At 44.5% G+C, this 16,297-nt stretch overlaps 1 protein-coding gene across 1 annotated transcript in view; it reads right to left on the reverse strand.

Annotated features, from left to right (window-relative positions):
* The window catches only part of megf6 (multiple EGF like domains 6), a 611,064-nt gene that overhangs the window by 76,178 nt on the left and 518,589 nt on the right, over positions 1–16,297 (reverse strand). The window contains 3 exon segments of the mRNA XM_033047803.1: positions 8,158–8,292; positions 10,529–10,663; positions 14,641–14,769. Of these exon segments, the coding sequence (XP_032903694.1) occupies positions 8,158–8,292; positions 10,529–10,663; positions 14,641–14,769 (399 nt within the window).

Here is a 16,297-nt window from a genome sequence, read left to right on the forward strand (position 1 = left end):
AGCTTCTTATAAAAGTCCAGATTATGAAATGAATCTATTTTCCTACAACTATCATAGTGAGATTTGAACTCAGATCTCTAGATTGTTAGATCTGGACTCACTGAAATCTCTTTTGTCCGTGAAGACCCTCATCCCTTGAATCCCTGTGTGATACAGATAGGCATACTTGAGCTCTTTAGACGTGATCTTTAAATGCAAGTTGTTGCATTCGATTTGTGTTAAGTTTCGTTTAGAGATACAGCACGGAAACATGCCTTTGGGCCCACCGAGTCTGCCCCGACCAGCGATCCCCGCTCATTAACACTATCTACACACACTAAGGACAATTTACAATTAAACCAAGCTAATTAACCTACAAATCTGTAGGTCTGGGAGTAAATGGAGCACCCGGAGAAAAACCCATGCAATCACGGGGAGAACGTACAAACTTCGTACAGACCCCGGGTCCGTGGGGCTGCAAGGCAGCATCTCTACCGCTGCGCCACTGTGCTGCCCACAATATGCTCTGGGTTTTTATAACAGTACATTGGAAATTAGGATGTAAATTCTGACTAGAGTCAAGGCTGCATCCCAATGTAACTCCAGTTCTAAACGCCACGTGCTCTATCCCATAACTTTATATCCCTAAAGCCTGCCTCTCCTTTCAGTGGCTGACCACAGACTTCACCAGTAAGTGACTCAAGCAATAAAAACCCAGGCTATAAACTTCCAAGTAAAACTTGGACCATCCTCAACTGCTTGAGAAGAAACCATTTGGCCATCTACTTCAGAAGCGAAAATGAGGAACAGCACAGACTGTGAGCATGGCTGGCCAAGTCAGCCCAAGCCTCCAGCCTGAACTCTTGCCCCAAGAGTCCTCCTCTGGTGGTAACACTGCCGTCCTGAATCAGTCCGCTAATGTGTTTACTTGTCCGCCTCCCATGTTCCTGGTGTTAATCCCATATCATGTACCCCGATCTTACATTCTTCATCCCATGCTTCGTATATTGGCATCATATCAGTTATGTTCCTTTATTATTTTGCTGGTCACATGTCATGCACTTACTTATAGATCTCCTGGGATGAGACTCTTCCAATATTCCTCATGCTGGCATCTTATCTCTTATGGCACCATCATTGTTTGGTAATTTCATATATTTTGTATTTTGACAACGTTGTACACTTTGCCCCCTTTGTTGCCTTGTCCCTGTGCCCTGTTGCAGCCCAGGGCAGTAATGTCTTGCAGCTCAGTTTAAGGTCACTATTTCTTTCAGCACTTTTACATTGCTCTGCTGCTGTGCTCTCCTGCTGTGTAATTGGTGACAGATGGCTGTCTTTGCTTGTTTAACAAGACTCTAAGCATTTCCAGATCCTCTCAATGGCCCACAAACCAAATGTTTCTGCAAAATATTCCTGTTATTTCCTGTTTCTCAGTCTGAACAAGGAGATTAGAATAGTTCGGGGAAAAAACTCTCCAATTGAATATTTCCAATCTTTCTTGTGGAAGTCAATGACCTGGTCTAAAGGCGTGAATCTTCAAGGCCAACAATCCTCATTCCTTATCTTCCTGTGGCCCTCTCATCTCTAACAGCCCATGACACCTTTGCCTTCTCTTGGGTTACAGATGTATTTCCTCTGTGCATGAAAGGGTGAGCAAGCAAAGATGTTTAGTTTGTCTATTGTGATGAGGTTCAGTTTTATGCAGGTTCAAATTAATTTAATTCAGACACTCCTGTAGATTGTCCAGTTTAGATCCCACAGTTCATTTGATAATGAACCTTCATTATATCTAATCAAACTTTACTCACACATTCCTTCTTAAAATACTTTTTTCCAAAAATTGTGGAACCCAACATATTTTTCCATTCTCACTCATAACTATCTATTAAACCAATCCCTAAATGCCCATTAAAACTCAACTATTAGGATTGGTTCTCCATCTAGATGAACAATGCAATGTACAAGATGGATCCTTTCACTGCTCCTAATGCACAGTTTTATTGAACACCTTATTGCACAATGGAAACCATATTTAGCACAGCACTACTACTGCAAAAAGCAGTCATTTATATCATACAGAAAGCAATGCGTTCTCTATTTTTTGTTTAGTTTAGTTTAGAGAAACAGTGCAAAAACAGGCCCTTCGGCCCACCGAGTCTGTACCGACCAGCTATCCCCCGCACATTAACACTATTTCAAAAGAGAGGTGGGATAAACATTTACAATATGCGCATAAATGCTCGATTAACGTTAGACACACTCTAATACAATTCACAATCTTACACAGATTATACTATTCAAAAACCAAAATAAGCAAACATTTTCCTAACGTTTCCCCTATTTGTGATAAATGCCGATCTCAAGAAGCTACCATAGTGCACTCATTTGTTTTTTGTATAAAAATTCAAACATTTTGGACTGAAATATTTGAAATCTTTACAAAATTATTCAAAATAAAACTGATACCAAAACCTGAATGGATTATCTTTGGAACAATGGAAGGTAGCCCTGAACTAAATGTGTTTCAAAAAAATCTATTTAATTATGGGCTAATAATGGGAAAAAAGCTTATACGTATATTCTGGAAGAACGCTCCTATACCAACATTAAATATGTGGATTTCAAATATGTTTGAAACATTACACCTGGAAGATATGAGACTCCTCCTTGCAAGCAAATCAGACCACTTCCAAAAGACGTGGTCTGCATTTATCGACTTACTACAAGAATAAGGTGCATCAGTACTTCAAAAAGGAAATGGTGTCAGGATCTGGTAAGGGGGGAGGAAAAATATGAAGTTGGTATATCTCTTTTGCGCGGTTTTTATAATAGAGCTTTGGTTTTCTTTTCTTTTTTTCCTTTTTCCTCCTTTCTTTTCTAGGGTCTATTTCTTAATTCTTTTCTCTAACCAGTGGGTCTCTGTTTTTTTTTCTCATTGATCACTCTTTTACACAAACACAACTTTCTTTCTCTCACTTTCTCTACTTTCATTATCTATATCTTTCCTTAAAGCTTACAAAATGAAGGGGTACAATAAATGTAATAAGATATATCTGGCTTGTACTATTGTAATTTACTGTACTTCTAATAAATAAAAATATTTAAAAACAAAACAAAATCTGACACTATCCTACACACACTAGGGACATCTTTATACCAAGCCACTTAACCTACAAACCAGTACGTCTTTGGAAACAGAAGACCTCGGAGAAAAACCATGCGGTCACAGGGAGAGCGTACAAACTCCGTGCAGACAGCACCCGTTGTTGGGATCGAACCCGGGTCTCTGGTGCTGTAAGCATTGCAAGGCAGCAACTCTACCGCTGCACCACCGTCCCGCCCTAATGTATAGTAGTAATGAATAAAGTATCAATGTACTTTATCAAAGTATCTCAAATAGGAAGCATATTAATTAAATGGAGGGTAACTGTCGTTCCATAATAGCATGTATCCTGCCTAACATTTATTCTTCAATACTGATCACCAAAAACTAATTGTCAGGTGATTGTTACAGGACCTAGCAGTGTGAAAACTGACTGCATGGGGTTCATAGCAATGATGACACTTCCAAGCCTGTGGCCAGGGCAGGTTGTTAAAGGCGCTACAGTAATGCAAATCCTCTTCACTCTAGGGCTAAACTTGAGTTGATTTCCTCTTTCTTGCCAAATCAAACAATTCCAGTTTAGGGATTTAATTTATTGAATATCATCTGGTCATAATTAATTGTTGAAGATGTCGATGGAGATTAATTGAATGGATTAGGTAGAGGAATGGCTCGTAAATTCCATTCATTTCGAGGGAGCAGTTATATAAATTCACAAAGGAACATTGTTTTCCCTCAATTATGGACCCCCCATCTGTAAAGTGATGGACAGACTGAACACCAGGGTAGAGTAAAGACAGAACCAAATTACATTTTATACTGCACCCATCATGAGTTCTAGACATCGCAAAAGTGCTTTAAAGTAAAAAAAAACATTCTAAATTACATGGAGAAACAGCGGTTGCAGCAGCATCTATGGAGCGAAGGAAATAGGCAAAGTTTCGGCCCGAAACGTTGCCTATTTCCTTCGCTCCATAGATCCTGCTGCAACCGCTGAGTTTCTCCAGCTTTTTTGTGTACCTTCGATTTATCAGCATCTGCAGTTCCTTTTTAAACAAATTCTAAATTACATGACTGTTGTGACTTTAGACTTTAGAGATACAGCGCGAAAACAGGCCCTTCAGCCCACCGACTCTGCGCTAACCAGCAAGCACTGTTCTACACAATGGGGACATTTACAATTTTAATGGTGCCAATTAACCTACAAACCTGTAAGTCTTTGGAGTGTGGGAGGAAACCGGAGCAACCAGAGAAAATCCACACTGTCACAGGGAGAACGTGCAAACTCCGTACAGACAGCACTCATAGTCAGGATACCCGGGTCTCTGGTGCTGTAATGCAGCACCGCTGCAGCACCACTGTACCGCCCCTTGGATAGAAATTAAGGCAAAGAGGGATGCAAACTGCGAGGGTAACTCAGCAGATTAGGCAACATCTCTGGAGAACATTGATATGTAATGATTTGGACCAGACCCTTCTTCAGAACATTGGTAAGTTGGGCACAAGACCACACACATTTTTTTATTGGTCTTGGAGGAGGGGTTAAGTACACGTCAAAAGGAAAACTTTCCATTCTTCATGGAAAGAGCACTATTGTAGATTTCAGAGAGTCCAGTTACAATTGACGTCCCATCTGCATTTTGGGACATCTAACAAGGGCAGGACCTACACAGTGAATGTGGGCCTCTGGGCAGTGTTGTGGAGCAGAAGGATCTAGGAGTACAGGTGCATGGTTCCTTGAAGGTGGAGTCACAGGTAGATTATGCTTTTTGCACTTTGGCCTTCATCAGTCAGAGTATTGAGTATAGAGGTTTGGAGGTCATGTTGCAGTTGTATAAGACGTTGGTGAGTGCATTTAGAATATTGTGTTCAGTTCTGGGCACCATGTTATAGGAAAGATATTGTCAAGCTTGAAAGGGTTCAGAGAAGATTTACGAGGCTGTTGCCAGGACTAGACGGTGTGAGCTATAGGGACAGGTTGAGCAGGCTGGGTCTCTATTCCATGGAGTGCAGGAGGATGAGGGGAGATCTTATAGAGGTATACAAAATCATGAGAGGTATAGATCGGGTAGATGCACATTGTCTCTTGCCCAGAATAGGGGAATCGAGGACCAGAGGACATAGGTTCAGGGTGAAGGGGAAAAGATTTAATAGGAATCTGAGGTGTAACTTTTTCACACAAAGTGTGGTGGGTTTATGGAACAAGCTGCCAGAGGAGGTAGTTGAGGCTGGGACTATCCCAACGTTTATGAAACAGTTAGACAGGTACATGGATAGGACAGGTTTGGAGGGATATGAATCAAATGCGAGCAGGTGGAACTAGTGTAGCTGGGACATGGTGGCTCGTGCGGGCAGGTTGGGCCGAAGGGCCTGTTTCCACACTGTATCACTCTATGACTCTATGATTCTAATCGGTGCCGCCCCTTCTCAGGATCCTACAAAACTGCCCTGCTCCTGCTTCTTTTGGTTCTTTCAAGGTGTTCCAATTGCACCAGTGAGCAGCACCGACATAGACACATGTGTGTTCACCGCAGGTCAGGATACGGCGTGATAAACAGGGTCTTTAACAGGGGAGTTCCCATTGAGAGCTGTGGGAAAGGAACTGAACTGAACTGAACATAGAACATGCTACATCACAGGAACTGGCTCCAAGGCCAATGAAGTTGCTGCCAAACTGGATGCCAATTAACCAAATCTTTTTTTCCTGCACATGATCCTATCCTAAGATCATAAGGTCATGTGATAGGAGCAGAATTAGGCCTTTCAACCCATCAAGTTTACTCCGCCATTCAATCATGGCTGATCTATCTCTCCTTCCTAACCCCATTCTCCTGTCTTCTCCCCCTAAACTCGAACACCCATACTAATAAAGAATCTATTACATCTGCCTTGAATATATCCACTAACTTGGCCAAAGTAGAGCCTCAGCATTACATCCCTTTTTTTATGTACAAGCCCTCTTGAAATCATTGATTCCCCCCTTTCCTTGCACAGTCACATGCCTATCTAAAAGCATCTTAAATGCCACTATCATAACTGCCTCCGCCACCATCCCTGGCAGCCTGTTCCAGGAACCCACAACATTTGCCTTCTCATCCTCTTTTTATAGCTACTACCTTCTAATCCAGGCAGCATTCTGATAAATCTCTACATCATCTTCTCCAAAGCCTCCACATCCTTCTTGTAAAGGGGTGACCAGAACTGCACACTTTACTCCAATTGCAGCTGAATCAAATGCAACATAACTTCATAACTCTAATACTCAATGGTTGATTGATTGCTGATTGAAACAAGCATACTATAAAGGGGCTGTCCCATTGCGGTGACCTAATCCAGCGAGTTCTGATGAGTTTGCCCTCAACTCATACTCGCAGCATGGTCGACACGAGGTCCTCGGAGGTCTTTGTAACTCTCCTTCATGCTCGAGAGTAGTCCCTGTGTACTCGAGGCCTCAGCTAGGTCACCACGTATTTTTCAACATGTTGAAAATTGCCCGTGAGTAAAAAAAGGTCGCCATGGGAAAAGTCGATACTTTTTTTACTCATAGGTTTAATCGAAGTAGGTCGTAGTAGGTCGGCATTTTATTCGTAAGTAATCGAGGGTAGTCGAAGGTAGTCGTAGATAGTCTTCAACATAGTCGAAGGGAGGTCGAAAGGAGGTCGAAGGAGATCGAAGGAGGTCGTCTTCATTCTCCACTATTCGGTGTCCAATTTTCCCGAAGCTAGTCGAAGTTAGTCGAAGCTGGTCTTCTACATAGTCGAAGGAGGTCTTCAACATGACATTTTTTCAAACTCTCCTAAACTCTTCTAAACTCGCCAATTAGGTCGCCGCAGTGGGACAGTCCCTTAAGCATACCTTTGTCACTTGATCTACTGGTACTGCTACTTTCAAGGAGTTATGAACCTAGACTGCAAGACCCATCTATATATCAATGCTGTTTATGGTCCTGCCATTAGCTGTACACTTTCCCCTTACATCTGACCTCCTAAATTACAATATCTCACACTTGCCCAAATTCAATTCCATCTGCCATTCTCTGCCCGATTCTGAGTTGATCTATATCGCACTATATACTTTGACCGCCTTCTTCAATGTGCACAACTCCACAAATGTTAGGGTCATCTGCAACCTTTCTAACCATCCCATCTACATTTTCATCCAAGGTATCACAAACAACACAGGTCCCACCACTGATCCCTGTAGACCACCTCTGGTCATAGACCACTAGCCAGAATAACACCCTTCCACCAAGAGCTTGTGTCTTCTACAGACAAGCCAGTTCTAAATCCAGACTACCAAGTCACCATAGATCCCATGCATCTTAATCTGCTTGATCAGACTACCATGGGCGACCTTGTCACATGTCTTAGATAGACACTAAATGCTGGAGTGATTCAGCAGGTCAGGCAGCATCTCTGGAGAAAAGGAATAGGCAATGTTTCTGTCGCAACCCTCAGAGTCAGGGGAGAGGGAAACAAGAGATATGAAAAGGTACATAGAATAAATGAATGAAAGATATGCAAAAGGACAAATCAGCCAGTAATGATGATCAAGGAAAGGTGGAGCTCACAATGGTCCATTGTTGGCTGTGGAGAAGGTGATAATGAGTGATACAAACATGAAACTCAGCAGGATGACAGTGAAACTAGTGCGACGACTATGGTGGGGGAGGGACGGAGAGAGAGGGGTGCAAGGGTTACTTGAAGTTAGAGAAATCAAGATTCATACCACAGGGGTGTAAGCTGCCCAAGCGAGATATGAGGTGCTGTTCCTCCAGTTTGCACTGGGCCTCACTCTGACAGTGGAGGAAGCCCAGGCCGGAAAGGTCAGTATGGGAATGCGAGGGGGATTGTCTTACTAAGTAAGGTCCATGTAAAAGTCCCCTCATTGATCACCTTTGTCGCCTCCTCAAGAAATTCAATCCAGTTTGTAAGATTGACTTGCCATCAACAAAACCCAATCAGCTCATTCTCATCCATCATTGACATATGATTCTTTTCAAACATGGCACTTGGACCATCGATCATTATTTTTCAATTTTCAAGTTTCCAAAAATAACAGAATGTTAAACGTACCTTGACTACAGTTCTTCCCGTGGTACCCCTGTGGACACAGCATCTTGCATTCCCCGGTTACATGGTCACAGGAAACACCTTCTGAGCAACTACACTTGCTGTTGCATCCAGCTCCGTAAACGCCAGGGTCACAAACTTCAGGCACAAGGAAAGAAAAAATTGGAATGAAGTTCTAATGCCCATGGTAATGAAACGGTCTCAAACTGTCAGCCATTGCTAAAGTTTCTGGATGACTTTTGCCAGATTACCTCGGCTAACATCCTAACTTCACCAAAAGACGTCAAAACAGAGAGGTTTAACCACTTTGCTACGATAGCTATTTTATTTCCAGCCTTATTTTCAGGCTTTAATACAACCGTTTTACTTTGTTTAACATGTTAACATCAATAATTTTTATAGAACTTTAACAATAAAATGACAAGATAGAAAGCTTAACTAACCAGCTATTAAGGATTTCAATTTGTTCAGAGATACAGTGAGGAAACAGGCCCTTCAGCCCATTGAGTCCATGCCAATCCTTACACTAGTATAATGTTATCCCACTTTCACATTCTACACATTAGGGGCAATTTACAGAAGCCAATTAACATACAAACCTGCACGTCTTTGGGATGTGGGAGGAAACTGGAGCACCCAGAGAAAACTCATGTGGTCACAGGGAGAACGTACAAACTCCACTCAGGAAGCACCCGTAGTCAGGATCGTACCTGGGTCTCTGTCAATGTGAGTCAGCAGCTCTACCGTGGCACCATGCTGCCCATTTGGCTTGGTTTGAGTTTAGTATCGGAAGTTCAATGGTGATGGTTAAAGACTTTGTGTAGAAATGGAGAAATGATTTTGCATGATGAAGGGATTGAATAACAAGGTGGAGGGGAGCATCATTATAAAACCAATGCTAGACTTTGAAGCAGTAAATCAGGGACACTTTTTCAGACAAAGAAAGGAAGGTTTTAAATACACTCTCCCATAAAGCCGTGGATGCTGGGGCAATTAAAGCTTTCTACAGTGAGTTCAATGGGTTTTTACTTGTTGGGGCAGTCATAGGATGTGGAGTTAATGACCTTTTTCTCATGCAGAGGCCTGAAATTCCTTTGTACTCTTTCCACCAGCTGTCGGGTTTGGAACATGGATTGCTGGTTCTCACTCAGCACTCAATGAACAGGCCTTTAAATCTGTCATTATTTTCAAAATATTGGGAACATTAAACAGAATAATATAATTAGCCGTTGTGTTTAAGAAGGAACTGCAGATGCTGGAAAATCGAAGGTAGACAAAAATGCTGGAGAAATTCAGCGGGTGCAGCAGCATCTATGGAGCGAAGGAAATAGGCAACGTTTCGGGCCGAAACCCTTCTTCAGACTGATGGGGGGTGGGGGGCGGGGAGAAGAAAGGAAAAAGGAGGAGGAGGAGCCCGAGGGCTGAGGGAGAGCTAGGAAGGGGAGGAGACAGCAAGGGCTAACGGAATAGGGAGAATTCAATGTTTATGCCACCAGGATGCAGACTACCCAAGCGGAATATGAGGTGCTGTTCCTCCAATTTCCGGTGGTGCTCACTCTGACCATGAAGAAGGCCCAGGACAGGGAGGTCGGATGGGGAATGGGAGGGGGAGTTGAAGTGTTGAGCCACCGGGAGGTCAGGTTGGTTAATGCGGACCGAGCGGAGGTGTTCGGCGAAACGATCCCTCAGCCTAAATCCAAATTCTACCATCCCATTGGGGGGGGGGGTGTTTGTATGTTTATCGGCACCCGGGGTCTGGCATTATTTAGCTTAGTTTAAAGATACTGCGAGGAAACAGGGCCTTCGGCCCACCGAGTCCGTGCCGACCAGCGATCCCCGAACACTAACACTATCCTACACACACTAGGGTCCGTTTACAATTTATTTCTTTGGAGTGTGGGAGGAAACCGGAGTATCTGGGGCAAACCTTTTTGCATTCCAGTGATGATATTCCTTAATTCACCAGTAATTCATGTGCGGCACAGTGGCGCAGCGGTAGAGTTGCTGCCTCACAGCGCCAGTGACCCGGGTTCAATCCTGACTACGGGTGCTGTCTGCACGGAGTTTTGTACGTTCTCCCCGTGACCTGCGTGGGTTTTCCCCAGGTGCTCCGGTTTCCTACCACACTCCAAAAACGTACAGGTTTGCAGGTTAATTGGCTTGGTATAAATGTAAATTGTCCCCATTGTGCAGGACATTGTAATGTGCAGGAATCGCTGGATGGTGCGGGCTCGGTGGGTCGAAGGGCTTGTTTCCATGCTCTATCTCTAAACTAAACTCGGACCTGACTAGCCGAGTAGGCTTGATGGGCCAAATGGCCTAATTCTCCTATTCCGTGTGACCTAATGACCTCTTACCAGCATTGACCACTCACCGCTTTGACACGTGGTCCCATGGTAGCCGGGCTTGCAGTTGCAGCTCCCATCTCTGCGGTCACAGTGCAGCGTGTTGTGCAGCTCGCACCCACACTGGCTGGAGCAGCCTGGCCCATGCGTCCATTTGGGACATGCTGCAGGAGCAGGGCAGGGGAGTATGAGGAGTGGGGTTAAAGTGGATCCGCTCTCTAGCAAGACCATGCATCAAAACATTACAAGTCACTTCAATCATAACAGGGTTTGAAATTCAATTCACACAGGGAGAAGGAGAAGCACTATAAGCCAGTGAATAATTCAAGATCAACTGATCAAAGGTGGTGGTGGAGGCAGATACAATCGTTTAAGAGGCTTTTGGATAAGCATGTGGATATGGATCATGTGGATATGGGTCATGTGGATATGGATCATGTGGATATGGATCATGTGGATATGGGTCATGTGGTTATGGATCATGTGGATATGGATCATGTGGATATGGGTCATGTGGATATGGGTCATGTGGATATGGGTCATGTGGATATGGATCTCATGTGCAGGCAGATAAGAGTGGCCTTGGCTTGATGTTTGGCACAGATGATGTGGGCCGAAGGGCCTGTTCTTGGGCTGCACAGTTCTATATGGGTCAGGAGAATAATAACAGAGTTTGTGGCCTCGTATTCCAGGTCCCATCATGTGGCTGAGCCCTAGTTTTGGGAGACTAGAATGAGCAATTAAACGTTGTCCTGACAATGTGTTCACATTGTGAGTTGAAGTTCCCTCTCCGAGCCTGGGTGGACAGACTCTGCAACGCTGAAGGAAGTGACGTCTCCCAGATGAAACTTTAAACAGTTAAGTGTATCAGTAACACATCGTGTCTGGGGTAGCTCACATTGCTCCCACTTTTTCTCAGTTACAACGGCGCCCATTAAATGCACCTGTCACACATGGTGGTGTGTTCTGAGTGTATAAACGTGGAAGAGTGCAGCACATGAACAGGCCCTTCAGGGCACAAGGTCAGTGCCGAACATGATGCCAAGACCAACACCTACTTATACACATGCACATACTGGAACCCATACCCCATCATTCCCTGCATATCCATATGCCTGTCCAAAAGTCTATTCAACACCACTAACCTTTCTCCCTCAACCACCACCCCTGGCAGCGCATTCCAGGCACTCACCACCCTCTGTGTAAAAGAACTTGCTCCGCACATCTCCTTTAAACTTTGGCCCGCTCACCTTAAAGCTGTGCCCTCTAGTATTTGATTTTTCCATCCAGGGAAAAATATTCTGACTGTCTACCCTATCTATGCCTCATGTACTTCTATCAGTAATCTCCTCAACCACCGGCATTCCAGAGAAAACAATTCAAGTCCATCCAACCTCTCCCTGGAACTAATACTACCTAATCCAGGCAACATTCTGGTAGACTTCTCTGCAGTCTTTCCAAAGTCTCCACACCCTTCCAGTAATGGGACGACCAGACTGCACGCAATGCTCCAAATGCAGACTAACTAAAGGCCTATAAAGTCTCATCATGACTTCCTGACTTTTATACTCAATGCCCTGACCTATGAACGCAGGCATACCATATGCCTTTAGTAACACTCCGTCTGCCTGTGTTGCTGCTTTCAGGGAGATATGGGCTTGGACTCTGTATATCAATGCTGTTCAAGGTCTTGCCAGTAATTGTATACATTACCCTTACATTTGACCTCTCAAAGTGCAACACCTCGCACTTGATGAGATTAAAGTCCACCGGCCATTTCTCCATAATTTCTGTGGCTGATCTACATCCCACTACATACTTTGACAGTCTTCCTCACTGTCCCTGACCACAGCAATCTTAATCATAATAATAATAAGCTTAATCATATTTTATTAGCCAAATATGTTTTGCAACATACGAGGAATTTGAATCTTGGCGTCATCTGCAAACCTACTAACCAACCCGTCTACATTTATGTATATATATATATCTGAAACAGCAGGGGTGCCACCACAGTTGCCTGCAGAACTCCACTGTTCACAGCCCTCCAGCCTGAATATTGTCCTTACACCACAACCCTCTGTCTTCTATCAGTAAGCGAGTTACAAATCCATACGACCAAGTCACTATTAATCCTGTACATCTTAATCTTCGGTATCGGTCTACCATGGGAGACTTCATCAAAAGTTAATAAGACATGTACTCGGCTTGTACTCGCTAGAATTTAGAAGATTGAGGGGGGATCTTATAGAAACTTACAACATTCTTAAGGGGTTGGACAGGCTAGATGCAGGAAGATTGTTCCCGATGTTGGGGAAGTCCAGGACAAGGGGTCACAGTTTAAGGATAATTGGGAAGTCTTTTAGGACCGAGATGAGAAAAATATTTTTCACACAGAGAGTGGTGAATCTCCGGAATTCTCTGCCACAGAAGGTAGTTGAGGCCAGTTCATTGGCTATATTTAAGAGGGAGTTCGATGTGGCCCTTGTGGCTAAAGGGATCAGGGGGTATGGAGAGAAGGCAGGTACAGGATACTGAGTTGGATGATCAGCCATGATCATATTGAATGGCGGTGCAGGCTCGAAGGGTCGAATGGCCTACTCCTGCACCTATTGTCTATGTTTCTCTGTTTCTATGACATGACCTGCCCTGTACAAAACCATGCTGATTGTCCCTCATTAACCCATTCTCTTTTAAATGGGAATATCCTATCTTGAAGAATGCTCTCCAGTAGTTTCCCTACCTCTGACGTGAGGCTCACCAACCTAGAATTCCCTGGATTCTCCCTACTTCTCTTCTTAAATAAAGGAAGAATGTTAGCTAATGCAAAGAACTAATTTCGTACTTGGCCTACATCCCCAGACTCTGAGCACGAATTCCCCCCTTTATCCTTCAGCGATCCTACCTTCTCTCTGGTTACCTTGTTGTTTTTAATATAGATATAAAAAGCTTTGGGATTTTCTTTCATCTAATTTACCAAAGGCATTTCTTGGCCCCTTCGGCCCCTCTCTCCTCCTTTCATTCTATTCCTCAAAGGCCCTGTCTGATCCATCTTGTTAAACCCTGCAGCTGCTTCCTTTCTCTATTTGACCAAATCTACAACCTCTGGCCATTCCCTTACTTTCCCATCATCCCTCCTCCTTACTGGAACATGCCAGTCCTGAGCTTCGATCAACCTTCCTTTAAACGATTCTCGCATGTCAGACGTGGATTTACCCTACAGCAATTGATCCCAGTGTACCTTCCCGAGCTCCTGCTTAATGACGTCGTAGTTTGCCTTATTCCAATTTAGCACTTCCCCGTAAGGTCCCAATTCAAAACCATCTTAAAACTTATAGGGTTGTGATCACAAATCTTTCTATCCGCCTTGCTAATGCATTGAATCAACTCATCCATTCTATCTCTCTATTTGTAGTCTCTTCTGGGTTATGTGGTGCTGTGTAACATTGCCAAAGCAGCTGGGAACCACATACACCTGACTAAAACAATAGTCAGCAAAATGAGGGAGGAATAATAAGCTTTGATTCAAGGCCAGCCGACATCCCCCACATACACAGACCATTTTATGAGGAAACTCACCAGGTGTCACAGAAGTGAGACATAACCAAACGAAAGCCCTGAGGCCTTCAGCTGCTCTGCTGTTACAACCACTTCCCTTTTCTGTTTGACATTAAATTACATGTGAGGTGTGGATACTTAATGTTCTGCAGTCTCGCCATCCAGTTGCTGTAGATTGATGATGCATGTGTGCCATCACAGAGCATTGGCATTAAGTACACAGGGTGCCCGCTTATTACGGGGGTACCATGCATTAGGAGGGCATTATGTGTATTTGTTGTCGTCAGCAAGACTCGTGGATGAAAATCAACACCGTTCCATTTGGCTGCGCAGGACAGCATGATGGTGGGCGGTTTAGGAAGGCACGGTCACTTGCGTTACTGCCCACTTGCTCATGCTTACATGTCTGCATGTGTATGAATGCGTGTTTGAAGTGGCATGAGCATGCCAGTGTACTCGGGCTTGTCAGAAGGGCAGGGAGTGGCTAAAGGTTGCCCAGCCATAACCTAACCTCTGCCTGGTAGCTCTCCTGCAGCCTGCAGTTCCCAGTGGAGAAGGGGTGGGTACAGGTCCCGTGACTTACGCAGATGGCAGAAGCGGCCGTATAGCCCAGGATCACAGAGGCAGGCTCCGTAGATACGGTGGCAGCGGCCGCTGTTGGCACAGTTGCATTTCTTGTTGCAGGCTTTTCCATACAATCCCTTGGGGCAGCCTGGAAACAAATGGTCGTTAGTCCCAGGGTCAACTCGTTTTAATTAAAGTAAACTCTACTAACGTCCACACACTCCAGATGGAACATACAGAGAACATAGACATAGAACATGGAGCGTGGAGCAGAACTGGGCAGTGGAGGTTTGGACAGTGGTACCTGGAGCAGCTGTAACTTATGCCAGGCCAGGTACCCAACCAATCGCATGATCAATATATCACACCTCATTGTTTGAACTGTTTTAATTATGTTTCTGTGAAGTATCTAGGAACATGCTGTGGTGTTAGTGGTAAATGGAAATTGTTGTTAACATGCAGACTTTTAAATAAAGACAGACACACACAAAAGCACCCAATGTCACACATCCGTGTATACCGGCATGGACATGGTAGCGTTAGGTTCCTGGACGTGTGATCCTGAGGCCTGGGGTTATGTAACGACGGGTGTTCAAGTCCCAGCACAGATGCTCCCTGACGTAGGTAAGGGTTACGGCCCGCGGACCCTTGCGTAAGTTGGGAACAGAAGTGCTACTGTGCACGTGCAAATATACAATTCAACCGGAGACTGTCGGAGCTCCGATGGGGGGACTATGTGGGAGCTCCAATGCGAGGACCACGGGGGGAGCTCCGACACAGAGACCATGGGGGAACTACGGCACATAGACCATGGGGGAGCTCCAAGGTAGAGACCACGGGGGAGCTCCGAGATGGAGACCATGGGGGAGCTCCAAGGTGGAGACCATGGGGGAGCTCCGAGGTGGAGACCATGGGGGAGCTCCGGCACAGAGACCATGGGGGAGCTCTGAGGTGGAGACCACGGGGGAGCTCCGAGGTGGAGACTATGGGGGAGCTCCGGCACAGAGACCACGGGGGAGCTCCAATGCGGAAACTACATGGGATTTTGTGGGGTTAAAAAATTGCTTATGTAAGTGCAAGTTTAGATAGGTCGCCTATCAGGTAAGTTGGGGATTGCATATATAGCACAATGGGAGCTTAAAATCAATTAACTATATAAACCTCTCGCTTTAATAAAAGCTTATGATGAGTAATGATATTTATTGTGTTGTGGGCACATTAGTTCACTAGTGCCACTTAGGGAAGGGAATATGATGTTCAGTCTGTGTGATGGCAGACTCATGGCATCCTGATGGATCCTCAAACTGGGATCACATTGGGTGAATGAATTAATAAAACATGCACACTGGCTGATGTAGTTATGCTGAGGGGAGATCTCAGAGGGGTGTATAAAATCATGAGGGGAATAAATCTGGCGAATGCACAGAGAATTTTACCTAGAGTTGGGGAATCAAGAACCTGAGAACATAACGTGAGGGGGGAAAGATTTTCGGAAACTGAGGGAAAAACTGTTTTCACACAGAGGGTAGTGGGTATGTGGGGAAGAAGTAGTAGTGGTGGGGACTATAACAGGATTAAAAATACACTTAGACAGGTACTTGGATAGGAAAGGTTTAGCGGGATATGGGACAGGTGTGACTAGTGTAGATGGGGCAACTTGGTCAGCAGGGGAAAGT

This window comes from Amblyraja radiata, chromosome 31, assembly GCF_010909765.2.
Source record: "Amblyraja radiata isolate CabotCenter1 chromosome 31, sAmbRad1.1.pri, whole genome shotgun sequence".
Taxonomy (NCBI): Eukaryota; Metazoa; Chordata; class Chondrichthyes; order Rajiformes; family Rajidae; genus Amblyraja; species Amblyraja radiata.